The following is a 19,881-nucleotide window of genomic DNA, read 5'->3' as shown; positions in this document are numbered from 1 at the left end:
AGCTCTGCTTGTTCCTTGTGGTTTTCCACTGATGATGAAGAATGCTGTGTAAAAGCCAACAAAAGTGCATGTCACCATGGTACCTTGCAAATATGAATGATGGTTTTTTGCACTCAGTATGACTGCCTGCTTAAGAGAAAAGGAAGATTGAGTCAGACATAGCAAATGTTGAGTAAGACATAGCAAATAAACAGAATGGCAATTTGCATTACTACTTTCTGTGGTAATGCATTGTGATTTTTCTCATTTTACATAAATATCTAGATCAATAATTGCTAAGTTTTGGCTTTTTTGTTGTGTTTGTTTTGCTTTTTTTTAAATGCCTGCTCTGCACACAGATTCCATTTTTCATCTCTTTGGCTGTCCAGAAAGTGCATTTCATAATCAAAAGAAATTATTAGAGATGAAATAGAGTACACTATCCTTGAGGACATAAGAGCAGCATCTTTAGACCTGGATTCAGAATTCTCACTTGTACAGATAACAGCATTAAGAGTGAAAATCAGATTCAATGAAAACAGTTGTGGTACAATTGCAGTTTGAGGTAGCACAAGTATGAGGGCCAGTGTTGGGAGTGAAAGGACAGTGTACCTGCTTTACTTTAATGAGGCTTACTGAAAGTGATGTAGGGCAGTCACACAACCTACTTTCGAAGCATAGTCAGACACCAGCAGAAACCTAGAAAGGTGTCAAGCATCGTCTCCTACTCAAGAGGAGCCTGCAATAGATGTAAATGTGCAATTTTACCAAGCAGCGGTCAGTAGCTTCAGATGCCTCCATTACAGTTATTAAACTGAGAATTCCAGTCCTGAGAATGGGTTTGTCTGGCAAGGAAAAAGAGACAGTATGGAGAGTATGAGGAAGGATACTCGAGGCTTTGGGTTTCAAGTTCATGAGTATATGTGAAACATCATCTATCCATCCTCTTTTTACCTGCATTTTCTGAGAGTTTTTAAGATTAATACTACCATAAAAGTAATTCAGAACAAAGGCTTTTTTAAACACAGATGCATTTTGTCAGATGAATGTCTTTCATATACTTTGGATGCTCTTATTGCTTATAATTATTGTGGGGTAAACTGGGGGGTAAACCATATGATAAAGTGTGTAACTATATTCTGTGGGACTTTCCTTTAAACATTTTCTAAATATACTACAAGGTAAGATGTTAATCATGTGCAGCCTTTGCGTGATTTAGTCATAGCAGGTTCCTAATACACCTTCCCAAAAACATAAGCTGAATTTACACTCTCCTGTAGTAAGATTTATTTCTATACATTTAGGTCTGGAAGATAAGCATGGTAAAGTCCAGAATGCTCTTCCCATAAACCCTGTGAGAGGCAGACAAGGTATTTATTGGGATGAAGGAGCATATCTCTGTTCTTTTCCCTTTTTTAGAACTGTAAGGAAATACAAACAATTCAGAGCAGGAAAGAGGCTGTTCTCTTTGGATCCAGCTAGCAGAGAACAAAACCCATCTCCTGCAGACAAACAAAGCCCATCTTAATGAGTTTAGAAAAATCAGTAGCTGTCCCACCACAGAAGGGTCACCATTACAGCTTCCAGGTCCTTAGGGAGGCCTGGGAAACAGGGATGGCAAATCCCATTCTAGAAGGACGGTAACTGCAGCTCTCTACCATATATTGGATTTGTCTTCTCATAAAAGGATCTTAGGAGCAATACAGAGCACAAGCTATTCATACTCGGTCATGCCTCGTGATTACAAAACACAGAGCTTGGAAGAAGAGGCCCCCTGGCAGATGAGCTCTAGGTGGCTAGGCTCTCCCACAAGAAAATGTTCTTTTCATTGCAGAGTATTCTGAATGGTCTACAGATATAAAGACAGAAATTAGCTAGGCTTTGAGGGCAGGTTAGTTATAAAATAATTAAACTTCTACAAAGCAAGATGGAAAACTCCACATTTTTACTGACTTGTATCTGATTTACTCCATCATTTGTAATTATTATAGTGTAGGGTCCATAACTGCACTATCAATTAGGAGGTTTTTTAATATTTAATGTTGGCTTTCTAATGTTATATACAATATAATAGTGTATAAATTAATTCAATCTAGTAAAATTAATTTAATCTAGTAGATTACATTTATTTATTTATTTATTTATTCAATTAAATCTAGTAGTATTTGAATTTGGCAAAAATGCCAGAAGGATTATACTAGAACTACAATAACAGTAGCAATAGAATTTTTGGAAGACTGAAATACAGTGTTATGCCTAAGAGTATTTCCAATACCTCATGCTCAAAAAGCCATCCAGATAGTGAAAAAAGCAACAGAAATAATTTCAGGTAGAAAATGAACCAATAAATATTCCATAAACTCTCTCCATCTTGTTTTCAGAGATTATGATGGCAATTAGGACAGTATATAGAGTTTCTTTGATATTGTCTACGGATGCCAAGTCTATATGCTCAGTTGAGTTATTCAATTCTTAAAATGCATTATGTTCAAATCACAGTTCCTAAAGTGGTTTTCTGTTAGAACTACATCAAATGAAAGCCTTATTGCTGGCTTAAATGTAATTCAGTTCATCCTTGTTTTGTCAGGAGATGTTTTTTATATATAAGGGGAAAGAAATGAAAAAATTTTAAAAAACCCACTAGTCATCATGAGGGTTTTTTAATATCATCAGCACTGCCATAAAGGCAGATGATAAACCGCACACTATTCAGAAGAAAGAAATAGACAGAAATTAGCATTGAATTACTCTAGATTAATCATAGCCCTGGATTCCTGTCATTCTAGGGAAAATAAAAGCTTGGTTCTTTCAGATTTTAATGCTCCCTCTCAGATTTTACCATTATTGTAGAGGGAAGTAAGAAGTCCATGTACTGAAGGAAGAACACAGGAATATTTTGGACTGGTGGGGTTGCTAAATGTTTATCGCTGTTTCCAACCAGCATCAAAGCTGCATTGATGAGTCGGATGGTTAGCAATGTTAATGTTTCACAATAGTAACCTAATGAAGCTCTTTAGTGCTGGTGACAGGTAAATGCTTGAAAGGTTTATGGCAAGGGAAAAAAGTTTCAATAAATGATTTGAAAATCTGCCTCCTATTGCTTTCATAATTATTGCTTTTTATAATGGCATAATGGAACAGCAAAGCATAGTTGAAAAAAAGGCTAGAAAAGAGGAGCTCTCTCTGGAGCTGGGATGTACAGAGGGTTTTGGGGTTTTTTGGTGTTTTTTGTTGGTTTTTTTTTTACTTCTTCTAAAATGAATAGCTAGTTAAAAACCATTAAGCCCCTTTTTCTCTGACTTTAGGGGAGAATTTACAGGTCTTTTTTATTACAGTTAGTATCTGTAGGGATCAGACCTAAAACAGGAGAGATGAAGGTTTTTCTCGGTGCAAGTAGAGAATAATAGTTTCAGGATGATTTAACTGAAAGAAGAAAGTTCTTGGATTTCTCACATGAGCTTTTCTCCCTAATCCTGGTTACCTGTGAAGACCACAAACAGAGACCTTATGCTCCCTTTGCAATGAGGGGGCAATCTGATGCCTGACTTCTTCAAAGGTCAGAACCCCAGTTCTGAAGTGACTTGGATGTTTCTGGAAAACCAGGTTTTCAGTAAATGGAAATTTTAACAGACTTTTTTTCTTTCTTCTTCTTTTTTCTTTATTTTCATTGAAGGACGTTTAAATTGGCTGAAAAGAACATCTCAAAAATTTTCAGCCTTTGATCAGAAGTGCACTAGGTTTTGTCAGATGTTTCCTTTTCCAGTTATACAGGAAGGTAGACTCCACTCACACCCCCCACCCCACCACCCCCCACCCAAAAAAAAAAAAAAGTGTGCAGAAAATACTGGCTGAAAGATATTTTTCCAGTCCAAATTTTTTAAAAAATTATAGGATGAACATTTCACTTTAAAAAAAGAAACCATCTACTTCTGTTAACATTTTCTACTGTTAGTTTTCCAAACAGATGTGATTATGAAAGTGTTGTCAGTTTCTCTGCAGCAGGTGGAGCTGGTATGCCTTATGCTCCCCTGCAGCATCCCTCCGTGCCTACTTGAAGTTGGTAGCATTAATGGGTCACATAGCAGGATTCAGATATTTAGATGCAAGCTGCCTCCAGCCTCTGCTGGAAGAAGGAACCTCAAAAGTGTTGACTAACACTGGATATTTGTGTTTCCACCGTGTCGCTGATAAAGCAACAAAAGAAATCAAAGGATATACAGTTATAACCTAACGCAGGTACACACAAACAATAGCAAAATAGCCAACAGCAAAAGGGAAGCAACTGAGGAAAAATCCATCAATCTGGTAACCATAGGCATTGCTGAAAGCACAGAGCCAATGGAAATGGTGTAAGATATAAATAGTGTGATGGGACTGAAGCAAAGAATTCTACATGCAATTTATTTAGATTGAATGCTGTTATGCAAATAAAGCATTTCATTGCAAAGCAACCAAGACACATTATTCTATTTCCTGCTGCCAAAATAGAAATTATTCAGCAGTTGTTTGCATAGCATTACTGGGGGGAGGTATACTTCAGCTTCAACAGCTCTTGCTTGATTTACTGTTGTTATTTCAGGCCACACAGTCAACTCAAGACTGTTGCACAGTCCTGATTGTCCACTGCTGCAAAATCACTATTCTTTTCACCTCCGATGGTTTAAGGTGGGAAAGCATAATAGACATTTGGTTGATTTGTGAAAAAGTCAAGTCATAATCCTCTTGGCTCTTTTCCCCAGCTGTCTTGGCCTCTTTTTGAGGTTCTCCTGGAAGAAATTCTATGCTTTTATACTAAAGCAAACATTTCATTTCTCAGTTTCTACAGATCAAGTGATGAGATGCCATGTTTGAATCCCCTGAAGGCTGAGAAGAGAATCTCTGACTTCCCCACAGAAAATTGTGAACTGCAGTTTCTTACTGGCTGACAACACCTTTGATTCAATTTGTATGAAACTCAATTTACTTATTAAAATGGACATTATTGTTCAAATATTAGGAACTCCATTTCTTATATGTTCTAAGCTGTATAATTGTCAGATTTTTATGGTTTAAATTGTAAATGTGGTTTTCTCTGGCTAATTATTCGTATTATTTTTTTAATTTTGATGTCTTAAAGGCCAATGTACTGTATCATAATAATATGAAGGACATATTTAACAGGTGTGGAAAACACTGTATACAAATGTATATTTCTAAAAGCTATTTTTATGATTAGCACATTTTACTGTTTTACCATATTTAGAGTCAGGTGATATTGCACTTCTTTGTTTACTGCTTAATTCAAACAAGACTATTTTGATCAGTGCCACAATTAAATACATTGTATGGTATTTCCCATTATTTTATTCAACTTATTTGTCATTGGAAATAATTACATTTGGTAATAGAATAGCTTCTAAAAGTGAAAATGTCAAAATATGAGAGTAATCCTTGATAAACTGTAAATTGGATCCTCTTGTAAATCTCTTTCTTCAGATAAGCCCTCTCTGTGATGTCATTCACCAGACAGTTGTTACAGCTGCTCTTGCAAATCTCTAAAGGCAGTTTGTTGCTACCATATGGAAAGTCAGTCAGCCTCCTGTCTACCCAGGAAAATTACTTATAGCCTGCCAATATCCGACAGCCTGAGTTAGCCTACTTATTACTCTTTGGATTATTTTCTGGCAGTAGTCTTTCCACGTACAAACTCCTAGGGCCCTCCTAAAAGCTTGAAGTTGGAATAATTAATTATTACAGATGTCATAGGGGGATTCTCAGTATAGAATTTCTTAATAAATCATATTTCCTTTCAAACAGAATGGATGCATCATTTCTCTTGTGTTACTGAGACATTAAAGGTATCAAAGCATAAGGGCGCAAGGACTTCTTCCCCTATAAAAGTACCAACTTGTTCACCATCCCAAAGTCAGACTTCTTTAGCATTGCAGATGACATGAAACAAGGAATATGTATTCATTCATCTACATCTTTGTGCTAGTGTTACTCACATAGAAAGAGACATGTCTTTAAAGTGATTGCAGGGTAAATAAATTATTTATTAGCTACAGCCTCCCAAGAGAGAGAGGCATTAATTTAGGAAGTATCTTACACAGTCAAATGGAGCACAGACCCAGCTGTGTGTCAGTCTGCAGCATTGAGCCCTGACCACTGAGCTCCATGACCAGGGTACTTGCTATTTCGGATCACCCAGCACTACAAAGACGAACTCTTGCCCTGCCCTTTCAAACATTCTCTGTAGGCTGAAAACAAGAGAAAACAAAACGTACCAGAGAGAATTTTTAAAATATCTAACTTTAAATTTCTGTTTGAAAAAGCAGTTTCTGAGATGCCAGGTTCACCTCAAGTAGTGCAGGTGTAAGTGGGTGGGAGCTCAAGGTCTCTGGTCAGGTTTCTGGCATGGGGACCATCATCAAAGAAGGACTGATATTCTTCAAAAATTTGGAAGAAAAACATACATTTGAATTCAATTATCTACTACTGAGTGAGAATTTTTTTCACTAGGCAGCTATGTGACACTCTATTCTCAGTTACGTTTATGTACTTTATATTTAGCTTGTCTATTGTGTGTGGAGTTACATGGTTTACACAAGTGCTGAGTAGTACCTAGATCCTTAAATAAGGAAGGACTAGTATAAGTGGTTACACCTGAGCATAAGGAATTGCAGTTTCAGAATTTATCAGGGCTGACTCTGAGAAAAGCGCAGCGAAAAAATATTACTGCTGTGTAAGTGAAATGTTAGGTCAAGTCAGAGGGTGAAATACTTCTCCACTTTCTATCTCTTAATATAGGTTATGAACATTTTTAACTGTAAAAATGCAAAAAGAATTGCCATTTTGGGATTTCCATCATTAGCTGACAGTTAAAAAAAAAGAACTCCAAACCTCAGCAGCTCAAGGGGCATTTGTCCCAATTGAATCACATAAACTGTTGGCTGACTTAAATGATGCAGAATATTATCCAAGAAGATCTGATACTGGTGTTAATAAACTAGATATGAGAAACATCTAGGTACATTGTCTCTTCACCACCACCATTCCAAATGAGCTAACACTCACAGAAAGCACTCTGAGATTTTTATACATTCTTTAAAATCCTTAACCTTAGATTATACACTCACGGGGATGATTGCCCATTCATAATGTCAACACCGTTTCATACCACAGTTTAATTCCTGAATATATTTTGAACACAAAAGTCACTTCTAATAATACCGTAAGGCACTATTTCATTTGTAAGCCAGAAGATTGTTACCCTATGCAGTCTATTACTGGTAAAGTTTCTCAATGGCATGTTTGCTTAAAATCACTCCAGAGGATGCTGGTAGCGTCAACAGAGCTCAATAGTTCTCTGCTGTCCATGTATGCAGTATGCTCAGTGTTGTTTGCCATCACCTGTTACTTGTTTGACCTAAGTTTTGTCAATTGTGAGATTCTTCAACATTGCTTATCCCTTGTAATATAGAAAAATAGGAAACATAAAAGGTCTTGTCAATCAGTTTGGATAGTCAACAGTCATAAAATCTTTTACAGACAGTCTAGAATCAAATCAATTCATTTTCTACACAGATCTATATACTCTGTGTATTTCAGATATTTGTTTCAAACATGGGCAGCTGCATGAATGGAAAATATTTACTAAAAAGCTTTAAAGTTTGAATCAAGAAAAAATATTTTTACTTTTGTAAACTCTTGTATTACATATTGTTGCAGATCCTATAGGTTTTCTCTGTAGATCCATTTTTAGTTCTGAAAAATCACTGTACTTAAACTATGTAGGTAACTATAATCTTGTTGGCGGTCCTATTTTAAATTGGTGCCACTGCAATTTAAAATTGAAGCATTCAGAATTTGCCCATTAGAGCAGATTGATGGCTCATTACAGTTTTCTTTAAAATGTTGTAACATAATTTTTACATGTCTGTAAATAAATATTTTCTCTGATTTATGCACTATTTCAGTTTTTCAATTTCTTCTCTTAAAATGTTATTCTAAGACACTTTCCAGGAAAAAAGTATTTCTGTCATGGAAAAATGGCATATAAAGATCTGCAATACAACCATCCTTCATAACTTTTCAAAGCATAACAAACAGAAGCAAGAATTCATAATATTAAGCGCCTAATTTTAGTAAAATGGACAGAAATGTTATAATTTTAATAGTTTGAGAAATTTAAGCACCAGTACTGTAATAAAAAATTACCTACAAGAAATGTGACCAGTTTCCTGAAAAGAGGGAATTCTTCAGTGGAATGAGAAAGAGAAAGAGGGAGGTACAGTAGGGATATTTAATTGAATTTAAGAAATGCATTTTCTTAATCTTGGAAGCTTCTAAGTTTCATGCATCACAAAAGCATTATGTACATAATTTATGGAACCATTCCAAAAATAGTTATCTGTCGCAGGGTCCCTCATGCCTAGCAGGGGCTGACCACAAGCTAGCTCAGTTCTGCACTGCCACAGCGAGGATCAGTCGGGGTTACAGGCAGGGCGAGTAACCTCCTCCCAGTGGGTTCTTGGTTCCCCACACCAGCGAGTGGATCTGATGGCGTAACGACTGTGGCGACGGAAAAAGGGTCGACTCTCTTGAGCAGGGTAGAAGGTAGTTTATTAAGGGGAGTCCGGCAAAGAGCTCCGCCTCAGACCGCTGCTGCCCAGAGAGAGCAGAGATCAAAGCTTGACAGACACTTATAAACGGGGGAGGATCCAGGGGTGGTGACAACGGGTCAGCCAACCAGGGAACACAGGGGTGGTAACAGGGGTGTCAACTTCTGAACAAAGAACGAATCACGAGAAGGGAGGAGGGGATTCCCCAGGCACCAGCCTATCACTCGACGCCTCTCCTGGATCTTTCCAGAATCCAGGGAAGGGTTCCAAAGTGACAGACAGGGCGACCAAGAGGAAGAGACGGGCGATTGACAGGGATAGGGGCAGGGGAGGAATGATTGGCTTAAAACGTCTGGTTATATAACCAACTCATAGGGGGGAAACCATTACAGAAAATGGGGCGGGGGGGTGGGGGGGGGAGGGCACAGTGGAATGAACCATTATAAAAAACTTATGAAACATACAAAAGTAACTTAATAACTCAATAAAACAATTCTTGCCCCACCACAGTTATCATTTTCTGCTCAGTATCCAAATTCATTTTTCATTCATAGTTCCCTATTCCATTCACAAGGCCTTGCTATGCAGGCAACCTAAAGAAAATTAGTCCACAAAATCTATGAGAATAATTTAAAATTATACTGGTATTGTTGGGAAGCACGACTATTTTGAAATCTATGGTAAGGCCAGACAACTTGACAAGTTAGTGCTGTTACTCTGAGCATTTCTCAGCAATGATATGTTCTGGCCATGAGAATGAAAGAGAAAGAGAAAATAAAGGCGCTTGTGTACAGCTGTTACAGCCCTGTGTTTATAATCCATGCCCTTACAAGAAACAGCTCTGTAAAACTGGTAAGAAAATCCTCTGAGAGACTGCTTAGGAAAAAACACAGAATGCTACAGGGAATACATAGTTGTTGGGTTTTGGATGGTGGCATAATAAATCATTTGAGACAAAAAGTACTTGGAGTTTTGTGGCTGCTATAATAAGTACTTTTTTTCTGATTAACTCCTCAAAGAAAGATTGCTGTTCTACATTTGTGCAAACAGAATTAATCTGCAAGTATCACACTTTATTTTAACAGAAAACTAGTTTGCAGAGCATCCCTCCCACATAAATCCCACTAACCAAGCAAAAATATTTCTAAAGGTTACATTTAAATCTTTTTGATACTGTCCTGGCTACATGATTTAGCAGCCTAAGGTAATGGAGAGAAAATTGTGCATAACTACCCTACTGGTGTATTACTATATGAGAATATATCTATGGTATGTAACTATGCATGTGTGGAAAAAATAACCTTCCATTGTTTGTGCTTTAAATAATTATAACTAAAGACAACTAAAGTTGTGTAAAATAAGAATCAAACTCTTCCCTGTTGATAGTCATTAAATGAACCTTCAGTGTCTACTCCAACTGGATTCTTAAGCAGAAACTGTGGTCAGTGTTCATTGTATGAGTAGTTACAGCAGCATTTAAAAAAATATTTAAAGTAAGAAGAAATTATATTGCTGCTGAAAATATTGCTGCTGCAGCAGGACAGTGGAACATGGTGGAGGAACAGAGGATATACAGCATGGCTGGGCTGCAGCTTGAATTTGGTGCTGAGATCTGAATGAACATCAAAAGGAATTTACCTCAGAATGACACGAAATTATTGAAAGGGAATGTTTTTACTTGTACTCATTTTACCTTAGAAGAAACTTCCTCTGTATACTTATTTATTTCCATGTCTGTCAGCATGCTGTGATTTTGATGATTCTTTCAAGGGGGCAAACTTAGTGAGAATTCAACATTTAACAGTAAGCAGCTAATTACATTAAACATTTACCCGTTCTTCATGATTTTGGCCTTGGTGTTCAATCCACAAGGCAAGGGAGGGGTTTCATAAAAATCTGTTTACTTGAGTGGTCACATTAAGTGTAAATGTATGCTTCCATTGATAGAAAAACTATAGATCATAGAACCATAGAATGGTTTTGGTTGGAAGAGACTATAATCATCACCCAGGTCCAAGCTCCCTGTCCTGGAGACACTTTTCATGAGCCCATCCAAGCTGACCTCGAAAACTTTCAGAGATGAGACATCCATAAGTTCTCTGTGAAACCTGTCCCAGTGTGATTCACCATTCTCATATTAGAGAACTTCTTCCTAATACCTCGATTTTTTTTTTTTTTTTTTTTTTTTTTACCAGACAGTATTTTACATTCTGGTCTCCATCAGTAATCTACGTTAAAAAGAGGATATATTTTTGTGTAATATGTGGCATCAAATGAATCAACATCGAAACACTTCTTAGTTTTACACAAGACAACTTTCAGTGACACGTCAGGAGTTTTACAGTGTTTGTGATGTCACATTGCATTACCTGTAATCAAAATATCAGTGTATGAAATTGTGTTTTGCAAATCTATTCATTGAGCACTATTATTTAAGGCAGCCAGCTTCAGAGAGAACATTTATCAGGTCCTGCCTCAGAAACATAAATATATTTTTTGACACCAAGCTATAAAAAAAAATCAATTGTACTGATTTCAAGGATGAGCGACCTTTGAAATTTGGACACTTCTGCAATTACATGAGGATCATTTGTAAACAAATTGTAAGTTCTGAGTTGTTTCTTTTGTAAGTTAACTAAATGGCAGAAAAGTAATCCAGGAGTGCTACCAGCTTACTTGGGTCTCATTCTGATCAATTTGTTCCACACTGGATTTGGATGAGTCAAGTCATGTCACAAGATAACATAATAGAAGCAATTAGTAACAAGAAAAATAGCAAAAATCAGTGCCCAAGGAATTGCATATGGGCATCAATGTAGACAAATGACATTGCTGAATTTTCTACCAGATGTAAAATTTAGGTTCAAGTCTGTGAAACTTCATGCAGACCTACAAAGGGAACACATCTGCTGCTCCTGCTTACTCAAGGGAGTGAATAATCCAAGCAAAATGTCAGATTTCCAGCAGCTTCCTCAGATAGCATTTTTCAAAGGTGTCTTTACAGGGGACAAGTTCAAACACTTTTCCCAACACTTTAACCCCCCTTTTGTGGGTGTTTTGTTCATATGTTAAATGACGAGTTTTTTCAGAGAGGACAGAAGCAGTTAAGTGGTCTCCTCCCAGGGATGAAGAGCGTGACGGAATGGCCATGTGCACACCTACAGACACACAACCCATGGACCCGCAAATGGAGGAGATCCCATCTCCACGTTCAGGGCAAACTCCTTGAGGGCTGAAGTTGCGAGAGGCTGAGTTCAGAGGACTAAAACTCTGAGACTTTACCAGCTCCTCTTTAAATATGGTTTTAGAGACTGTTCTCGTCTGCAAACCTCAAGTAGTCACAGAAGAAGAAGTTTGAATCATTTCCTAGCTACAGAGAAGTGATGTAGGACATGGAGAGGTCATTTAGCTGTCTCACAGATTTCTCCTGTTGGTAACAGTAAGAGGCTCAGAGGATGACATAGGACCCTGGCCTAATAAAAGCATTACAAATTGAAAGACACTGGTGTTACAGTCTATCATATCTTTGTATTTCCTTATGGACAAAATTCTTAAACTAAATATTTCACCTCAAGTTGGGTATAAATTTTCACTGCTGTGAATAATCAGCATATTAATGGAGTTTAAATCATAAATCACAGTTTCCTTTCCAGCAAATTCCCCAGAAGGGGTGGTTCTAAGTTGACAGTGTTAACCAGGTTTTGGAGCAAATATTGTGCAAAAGCAAAATTATTTAATCTCTTCAAGCTAAGGTGGTGCCTTCAGCAATGATAATCAGATTTGAGTGGTCTCCAAAGCAATGCAGGGGAAAATTTAGAAAAACATTCAGCAGCAAATACAGAAATTCATAAAATTAAGAATGTGCCCCACTGAGGATTGGTTTTCAGGGATGCTGAGAAAGTTATGCTCACATTAGCGATTGAAAAATATAGGGTTTACTTACCACGAATCACTATAATAAAGCAAGAATCATGCTACTGTAGCATATTGACTCTCAGGAAAAATATTTCAACTTCCATATTCTTTGCAGGTATTTTTCATTTAAAAAATATAAAAATTACTGAACTATTAATTTTAGTATACTTTCTCTTTTAATTTAGGAAACATTATGCTTTAATGCATAAAAATCTCCAAATCAGCTGGCTGAATGATTAAGCACATTTACACAAAATACCAGAGAGTATGAGGGTGACACATGAGCTAGTAAAGATCTGGGTCAATTAATCTAAAACTGAAACCGATGGAATTAGAGAATCAACAAGGTTAGAAAGACCATCTGTCCAGTGTCAACACAGCACCATCATATTTAGCCCCGTATTCCCACGTGCCACATCCAGGTGCCTCTTGAACACTTTAAGTTGAGACCACACCGTCTCCCTGGGCAAATTATAGCAAAGCCAGACCACTCTTCCAGTGTTTTTTTCTTTTTTTTTTTTCCTCCTGATATCTAATCTGAACCTCCCCTGGTGCACTTCAAGGCCCTCTCCTCTTGTCCTTTCACTTGTGATATGGCAGAACAGTCCAACCCCTACCCCACTACAATCTCCCTTCAGGTGGTTGTAGGGAGCAATGAGGTGCCACCCTGAGTCTCCTCTTCTTTAAACTAAACAACACCAGTTCCCTCCATTAATCCTTACAGAACTTTTCACCAACTCTGTTGCCCTTCTCTGGGCATGCTCCAGCACTTCAATGTCCTTTTGGAAGTGATGGGCTCAGAACTGGACACAGCACTTGAGATGGGATCTCACCAGTGCCAAGTGTAGCAGGACAATCACTGGCCTGGTCCTGCTGGCCACTATTTTTGACACAGGCCAGAATGCCATCAGCCTTCTCGGTCACCTGGGTACATGCTGGCTCGTGTTCAGCTGCTGTTGACCAGCAGGCCCAGGTCCCTTTCTACTGAGCAGCTTCCCAGCTACTTTTCCCCCTTCCTGTAAGAGTGCAGGGAGCTGTTGTGGCCCAACACTTTTCTTTATTGAACCGCATGCAAGTGTCCTCTGAACATTGATCCAGTCTCTAAAAATCTCTGTAGCACCTTCCTGCCCTCCAGCAGATCAACACTCCCACCAAACTTAGTGTTGGCCTACACAAGCACATATGCTGCCAGCCCAGGTTTTTCAGTATCCACAATTCCAAGTAGGGCCAAGACTTTCTCTGCATCTACTGGTGCAGATGTACCCCAGTTGCTCATGACACGGCTGGACAGGAGGCTCTCCAAAGGTCCCTTTCTACCTCAGAAATTCTGTGATGCTGTGTTTCCATGTGATTGTAAAGTGACTTACATGAAGTCAACACTAAAAAAATGCTGAAGGTGCATAAGGAGCATACCAGTATCAGCCCATAATACCCATCTTAGGTATATTCTCCATCACAAGAATATCTTGTCTACATTTAAAATATTCTCATTGTGATCACTTTTTGAAGCAGGAACCTTTTATCCCAGTAGAGTCTTACAGTTTCTGAGGTCATGCTCAGCTTGCCTTCTCTCATCCTATTCAGGATGAACATTCATTCATAGCCACTGAGCACTTAGTTCACACAAAGACAAACAGTTTCAGCTGGAAAGGATAATCAAGGGCTATCTCAGAAAATTCTGCAGCCCTGCATCAGGGAGTCTGTAGTTGTAGACTCAAAGTCTCTGAGGCAGTAAGGGGAGCTGGTCTGGTCTATTCCATCTCTGAACTACTTGTGCTATGTAAGGAGCTTCTGGATAAAGAGCTACAAGAAGGGTGGGATTGGGTAAGCACTGATCCCAGGTCTTCCCACAGAAGATACATATTCCTTAGACCCATTGTCAGATGAATCCCAAGAGGACAGGCCATACATTGCTTCAGGGAAGAAAACAGCAAATGGTAGTGACTGAAGGGCACTGCAGAAAGAGGATCAAAGGGAAGACCCAGAGGGAGAGACCGACAAGACATTGCCAAGGAACCAGTGTTTGGCCCAAGGAACACAATAAAGAAGTGTCTCAGGAAGGACAGTAGAGCTTTTGAAAGGCAGAGTGAGTTGTTTGGCATCTTGTTGCCAAAATGCCACTGGACAAAAATATAGGTTTTGTGCAGGTTCCAAAGTAGACTACCTAAATACATAAATGAGATAATCATACCAAGTATGAGGTGGGGACAGTACCTGCGTGCATAGGGGTGGAGTGCTGGCATGAGCTGTGTGACCAGGGCACACAGAGTTATTAACTCTAGGGCAACTTAGCCCACACTGAGCATCTTCTTGCTTCCTAAATCAAAGCAATATGAGCAGGACAACAGCTGAGGGCAGGCTCCAAGGACTGCGAGATTGAACTGACATCTGTATACAGTTTTCCAGTGGTTGTGGTCTTCATGGCTTAGAGAAATACTGAGAGATCACAAGTCCTACTGACTGGAGTCAATGACAATACCACACACTCAAACCCTCAGGAAGCCTTCCTTATGATCCCAAAACAGAGACACCAAGGAAGCAATTTAGGTTACTAAACACAGATGCCTAGTGCCATTTTAGATCCTCCTTTAGATTCTCCACAAAGAAATAAGGCTCATATAATCCTGACCATACCCGCCAGTTTCAGGAGGATGTTTCAGTTACTCAGGACTTACTCAGACACTCAAAACTTCAGTTTTGAGAAGGATGTAAGTTTTTTGAACGATTTCAATATTTATAGATGTTTATTTCACTGAATGAGACTTCCAATTTTAACTGTGGTGTTTTGATAGGATAACACTGGGGAGATGCCAGCAAAAAAGGGCCAAGGTAGGCAAAGGAAAGTCTTAAATTAATTTTCAAACTAGAATCTGTGCTGCGTAATTCGGATTCATGTCAACAACAGTTTCCAAAACTCATGGAAAACTGGAAACTAGGTTGGACAAAGCTTATGAAAAAGTAAGTTGGCACCAAAAATACATCAAAGTTATTGGTAAGTGTTATAATAGTTAAGTCGGAACTGAATACCTGATCTCATGTTACCGACTGAAAAAAAGAATTAGATGTAGCATGTGCTAAATTATCTTTTTATCAGCAGACTGTGGCATCTATTACTACCATTAGATGAACTATACTTTAGTCACACCAAGTCTCAATTATTGCCACAGTGCAAGGTGCAGCAGGTGATTTCAAAATATACCCCAGCCTGTGCCGACTTTGTACTGCTGGGCTTCCAATTAAAAGAAAACTACTGAAAGCCCATTTTCTCAGCTTAGCACTGTAGGAACTTGAAAAATAAGAATAATTTCTCACCATGAACTGTGAAATGAACATAAAAGTGCTGTAGACTTTTTTTTTTTTTTTTTTTTTTTTAATCCCTTTGAATTACAGGTTCACCTCTGGTTCAGAGTTAGAGACATTTTCTCGGTAGTTACACCGAAGCAGCCCTGCAACCCAGCTGCAAACCTGGCTGAAAAGCACTCAGCCCTGGTCAACACAGTCATTTTCAGGGAGGAGGGGGCTGAGTCCCAGGGGCAATTCCTACCACGAGGGCCATGGCATCTTTACAAACACATTAGTCCTTCTGTTTTAATAGCAGCAAAATAAAGCAAAGGAAATAACTATGGTTTCATACAAACTTGTTGTGCATGAAATCTAATGAGTTTCTTTTTTTAATATATAGAGATCTTGTGCATTCTTTCTGTTGTGAAGTAGTACTCTGGATCTTTCTCTGGTTGTCACAGGGACATCCATGTGGAAGAGTATGAAAAGGAGCAGGTAGGAGAGAGGTACAAGGTTTTCTCTAAGATACTGGCCTTTTGTTTTCGTAAGACCTACCTACCCTTATATGAGTGCTACATTGGTAATTAACAGCTGGTAGCATTCTTGGTTTGTATATTGCCATGTCAAACTTTTTGTTGCGGTGTATATTCGCGCTTATATACTCATATATCTACTGCAAAAAGTTTCTGTTGAGACCACCATCAGCTAAAACATCATTAGGGAAACCAGTTTTGAGAAGGATATAACAGATTTTGAACCACATCCAGCTATATAATTTGAGTAAAAAACAAAAATACAAATGCAGAAATGCAGAAGCTTTACATTTCCTTAAAAGCTATTCCTCAGCTCTCGATTTCACTGAGTCCTTCTTGTCTAAAACTGAGGGTTAGAACTACAGTATCCAAACTACCTTCCCTGAATTATAAAGTTGGTTGTTTCTCTGTGAGTTAGGTAACAAAAAACCAAGAGCTGGAATAACATTCAGAAAGGTATTAGCCATTCTGTGGATAATGAAAACTTCAAGAGTATTTGAACAGCAAGAGTTCTCTTTTTAAGAAAGGCATACACTTTTTTTTTTTTTTCCTCCATTGCATAAACTAAACAGTGACAGCACAAAGGGAATGTGGAAACTGGTTATTCAATTAATATTAACCTGGGGATTTTGAACACCTCTCTTCACCCTTGAAGTGCAAAATGATCAGAGACTATAATAGGACTTAACAGAGGCAAGTTGAAACTTAAAAGACACGAAGGAGACCTAGACATATTACAACTGTATATTTTTAGTGTTATTGAGCAAAATTTTTCTGTAATGACTCCTTCCCAGCATAAGTGAGAGAATGCTATTGTGTTTCATCTTACATTGAACTTCCCATGCTTCCGAGAAATACAAGTACACTGCTGGTAAGTCAGGAGGTGAAACTACACCAGCATTTCCTGCTTCTTTGGAAGACAAAAAAGGCACAAGAGTATCTCAAAATACTTAGCTAAAAGACTGTTACTCATACCACAGCACTACAGTCTGGTTTCTTATACTTACAATTAATCTGGTGATAATTCCTAGCTGTTCTGTATATTGTTATTAGACTAGGCACACTGGAGGCTTCTGGCCTGCTGTGATTAGGAATAATATGATATAGCTCTTATTATCAGCATGAAAATGAGTTTCCTGGTTGAAACTGCATACTTTTGCACTCAGTTTTGCAATGATTCATCCTATTGTTATGTATAAAGAATGCACTAAATCGTAAGCGGAATTACTGTGCTTATTCTGAACTAAAAGTTACTTTTCTGAGAAGTTTCAAGAGAAGGTGTTAATCACTTCATGTGTTGCATTTATTTAGTGATGAAACTTTAAAGGAGAGGCAATGTATCAGACCTTTGCTCTGTTCCAAATTATCTGTCCATTGGCAAGCCCTGCATTCACAAGCCCTGTCAAAGGAAGGGAACCTGAGACATTCCAGCTAGATTTCTTCTCTGTGTTGTTTCGTGTTTGGGTTTGAGGACTGTATGTCACCAATTCAATACAAGTGAAGGTTTCTGTCCAAAGGAAGTCTTCAAACATATTATACTTAAGAGAACCCTGTTGAACCACAACACTGAGGCTACATGATATATTTGTTTAAGGCAGTTGACTTAATCTGGTGACCATCACCTAGTGAGGAGTATAGGAAGGGATAAGACTTACATCTAGGACTGTTAGTGTCAAGTTTCAGTCCTCTAGGGGTTTTTTTCAGAGTAAAATAAAACCCATTAACTCAAACTAGATCAATTTGATACCTGCAAGTGAGAGGAAGTTCCCCAGCTGAGGACTATCCCAGGCAGCAGCAGCGTTGTTCAGTGCTTTGCATCCACCACATTTGATCTTAACTGAGTTAATGGAAAAAGTCTTCTAAATTTGGGAGAGCATGAGCATGACATTGTTTGGGGTTTTTGCAAGGTCAGACTTCCAGCTTGCTCCCAGATCAGGTGCACAGTCACAACAGATGACACAAATGAAGGCAGGAATGTGAGGCCAGGAAAGGGAAGAAGAGCAGAAAAGGTCCTTTGGAATTTTTCTGATCTGGCATCAGGTGAAGATGATCCGCCAGAGATTTTTATTTCCTTTCAAATTTAATTCAAATAGGTTACCTCAATTAGATGCAAACAATTATTCAATAATTAACAGTGCAAAACTGCATAGACCAGAGGTTAAGGTTTTCCTGGGCTTACTATGAAGATGATGCCACCAAGGACCCAACAGCCAAGTGATTTTTTTATAAACTGTGTTCATATTCTTTATCTGCAATTTCAATTACGTGCTTTGCATATACACCCCTTCTGTTTAGTGTTGATAGGCTTGCATTTTCATACTTGAGTGTGAAAGCAGTTTTGCCAGAGTACTGACTGTTTACAAAATTTTAATATTCAAAAAATGTATATAAAAGTGGATTTGAGGCCTTTTGGATGAATTCTGATTATAAGACCATGCCTCCAGTTAGGGAGATACACCTGATTTTTAAACCTGAATCTTCCCAGGTCCTGTCCTTTCTTGCTATTTATAATTCAGTATACTAAAATCTAATACTTCCATAAACAAAATATCACTTGAAGGAAATCACATGTCTTTCACCTCTGACTGCAACTCTTCAAGCTCAGATTTTCGGAGAAGACCAGAAAAGTTTGAGTCTTCCTGACATATTGGATCAGATGAGCATCAATTCTTTTAGCTCCCTTTAGAAAACTATCAGGTCTGAGGCATATTTGGGCTACTCTTAAAAAAACAATCAAACTTTCCTCTCAGACACCTATTTACTTGCTAAAATGAGTTCAATGTCTTCTCGATTTAATAAACAAACAAAAAAAACTGATGCAATCATCACAATTGCCTTAATATTGACTCTGGTATTTATTTGCGAGGCATTTCTGGGGACTGAATGTTGTTTATCAACAGCTTGATTTTTCATTTTCTCTCACTCTTTTTAATTCTTTTTGATTTTGCATATTTTCCATTATGGTAAAATTGACAGTCTTTCAATACACCAGATATAAACACACTATTAAATGGCATTTATAAGCATCACTTTCTTTGGAAAGAAATCACCAAAATATCTGTTGTGTTTATAACTGGGAAAGCAGAACAATTATTTCTTTCCCATATAAAAAATCTTTTTTATCTAAGCAAAGACTTATAGCGAATAGAAGTTCAATATCATGCCTTTGAAAATTACAGTCTGTTTAGACCAAAGTGAAACTATTTGAATGGAAGCATGAAATACTGAGAAGTAGTTATGTGCAATAATTTTCTAAAATATTTGCATTTCTCCTTTCAGTCACTTTTCTATGTGCAGTATCCTTTCAACTTCATATTCAGTTTGCAATTTAAAGTCTGAAGCTGTCTTTGAAATATGTAATTTGTAGCATAAAGCACAGACACAATACTACTTCTCTTTTTCCCCTGGTGCACTGAAGGGAAAAACACATTGAGACCCCTGATTGTGCACTTAGACCTATATGGAAAAAGCATTGCCTAAATCCCCGCACTGAAGTAGTGCTAAGAATATTTATTCAGTCATAGGGAGAGTCATATTTACAACTATTCTGCTTTTACTGCTGATATGCA

General features: G+C 38.0%; 1 protein-coding gene across 8 annotated transcripts in view; it reads left to right on the top strand.

Annotated features, from left to right (window-relative positions):
- RALYL (RALY RNA binding protein like) overlaps positions 1 to 5,774 on the top strand; it is a 391,070-nt gene extending 385,296 nt beyond the window's left edge. For all 8 annotated transcript variants that reach the window (XM_040083776.2, XM_040083786.2, XM_058422915.1 and 5 more), the window contains one exon: positions 4,796 to 5,774. In XM_040083776.2, coding sequence (XP_039939710.1) covers positions 4,796 to 4,813 — 18 coding nt within the window. In that variant the 3' untranslated portion in view covers positions 4,814 to 5,774. The remainder of the gene's footprint in view (positions 1 to 4,795) is intronic.
- Positions 5,775 to 19,881: the final 14,107 nt, after the last annotated feature.

Source organism: Hirundo rustica, chromosome 1, assembly GCF_015227805.2.
Source record: "Hirundo rustica isolate bHirRus1 chromosome 1, bHirRus1.pri.v3, whole genome shotgun sequence".
NCBI classification, from domain to species: Eukaryota; Metazoa; Chordata; class Aves; order Passeriformes; family Hirundinidae; genus Hirundo; species Hirundo rustica.
This window is presented reverse-complemented; position numbering and strand designations above follow the sequence as displayed.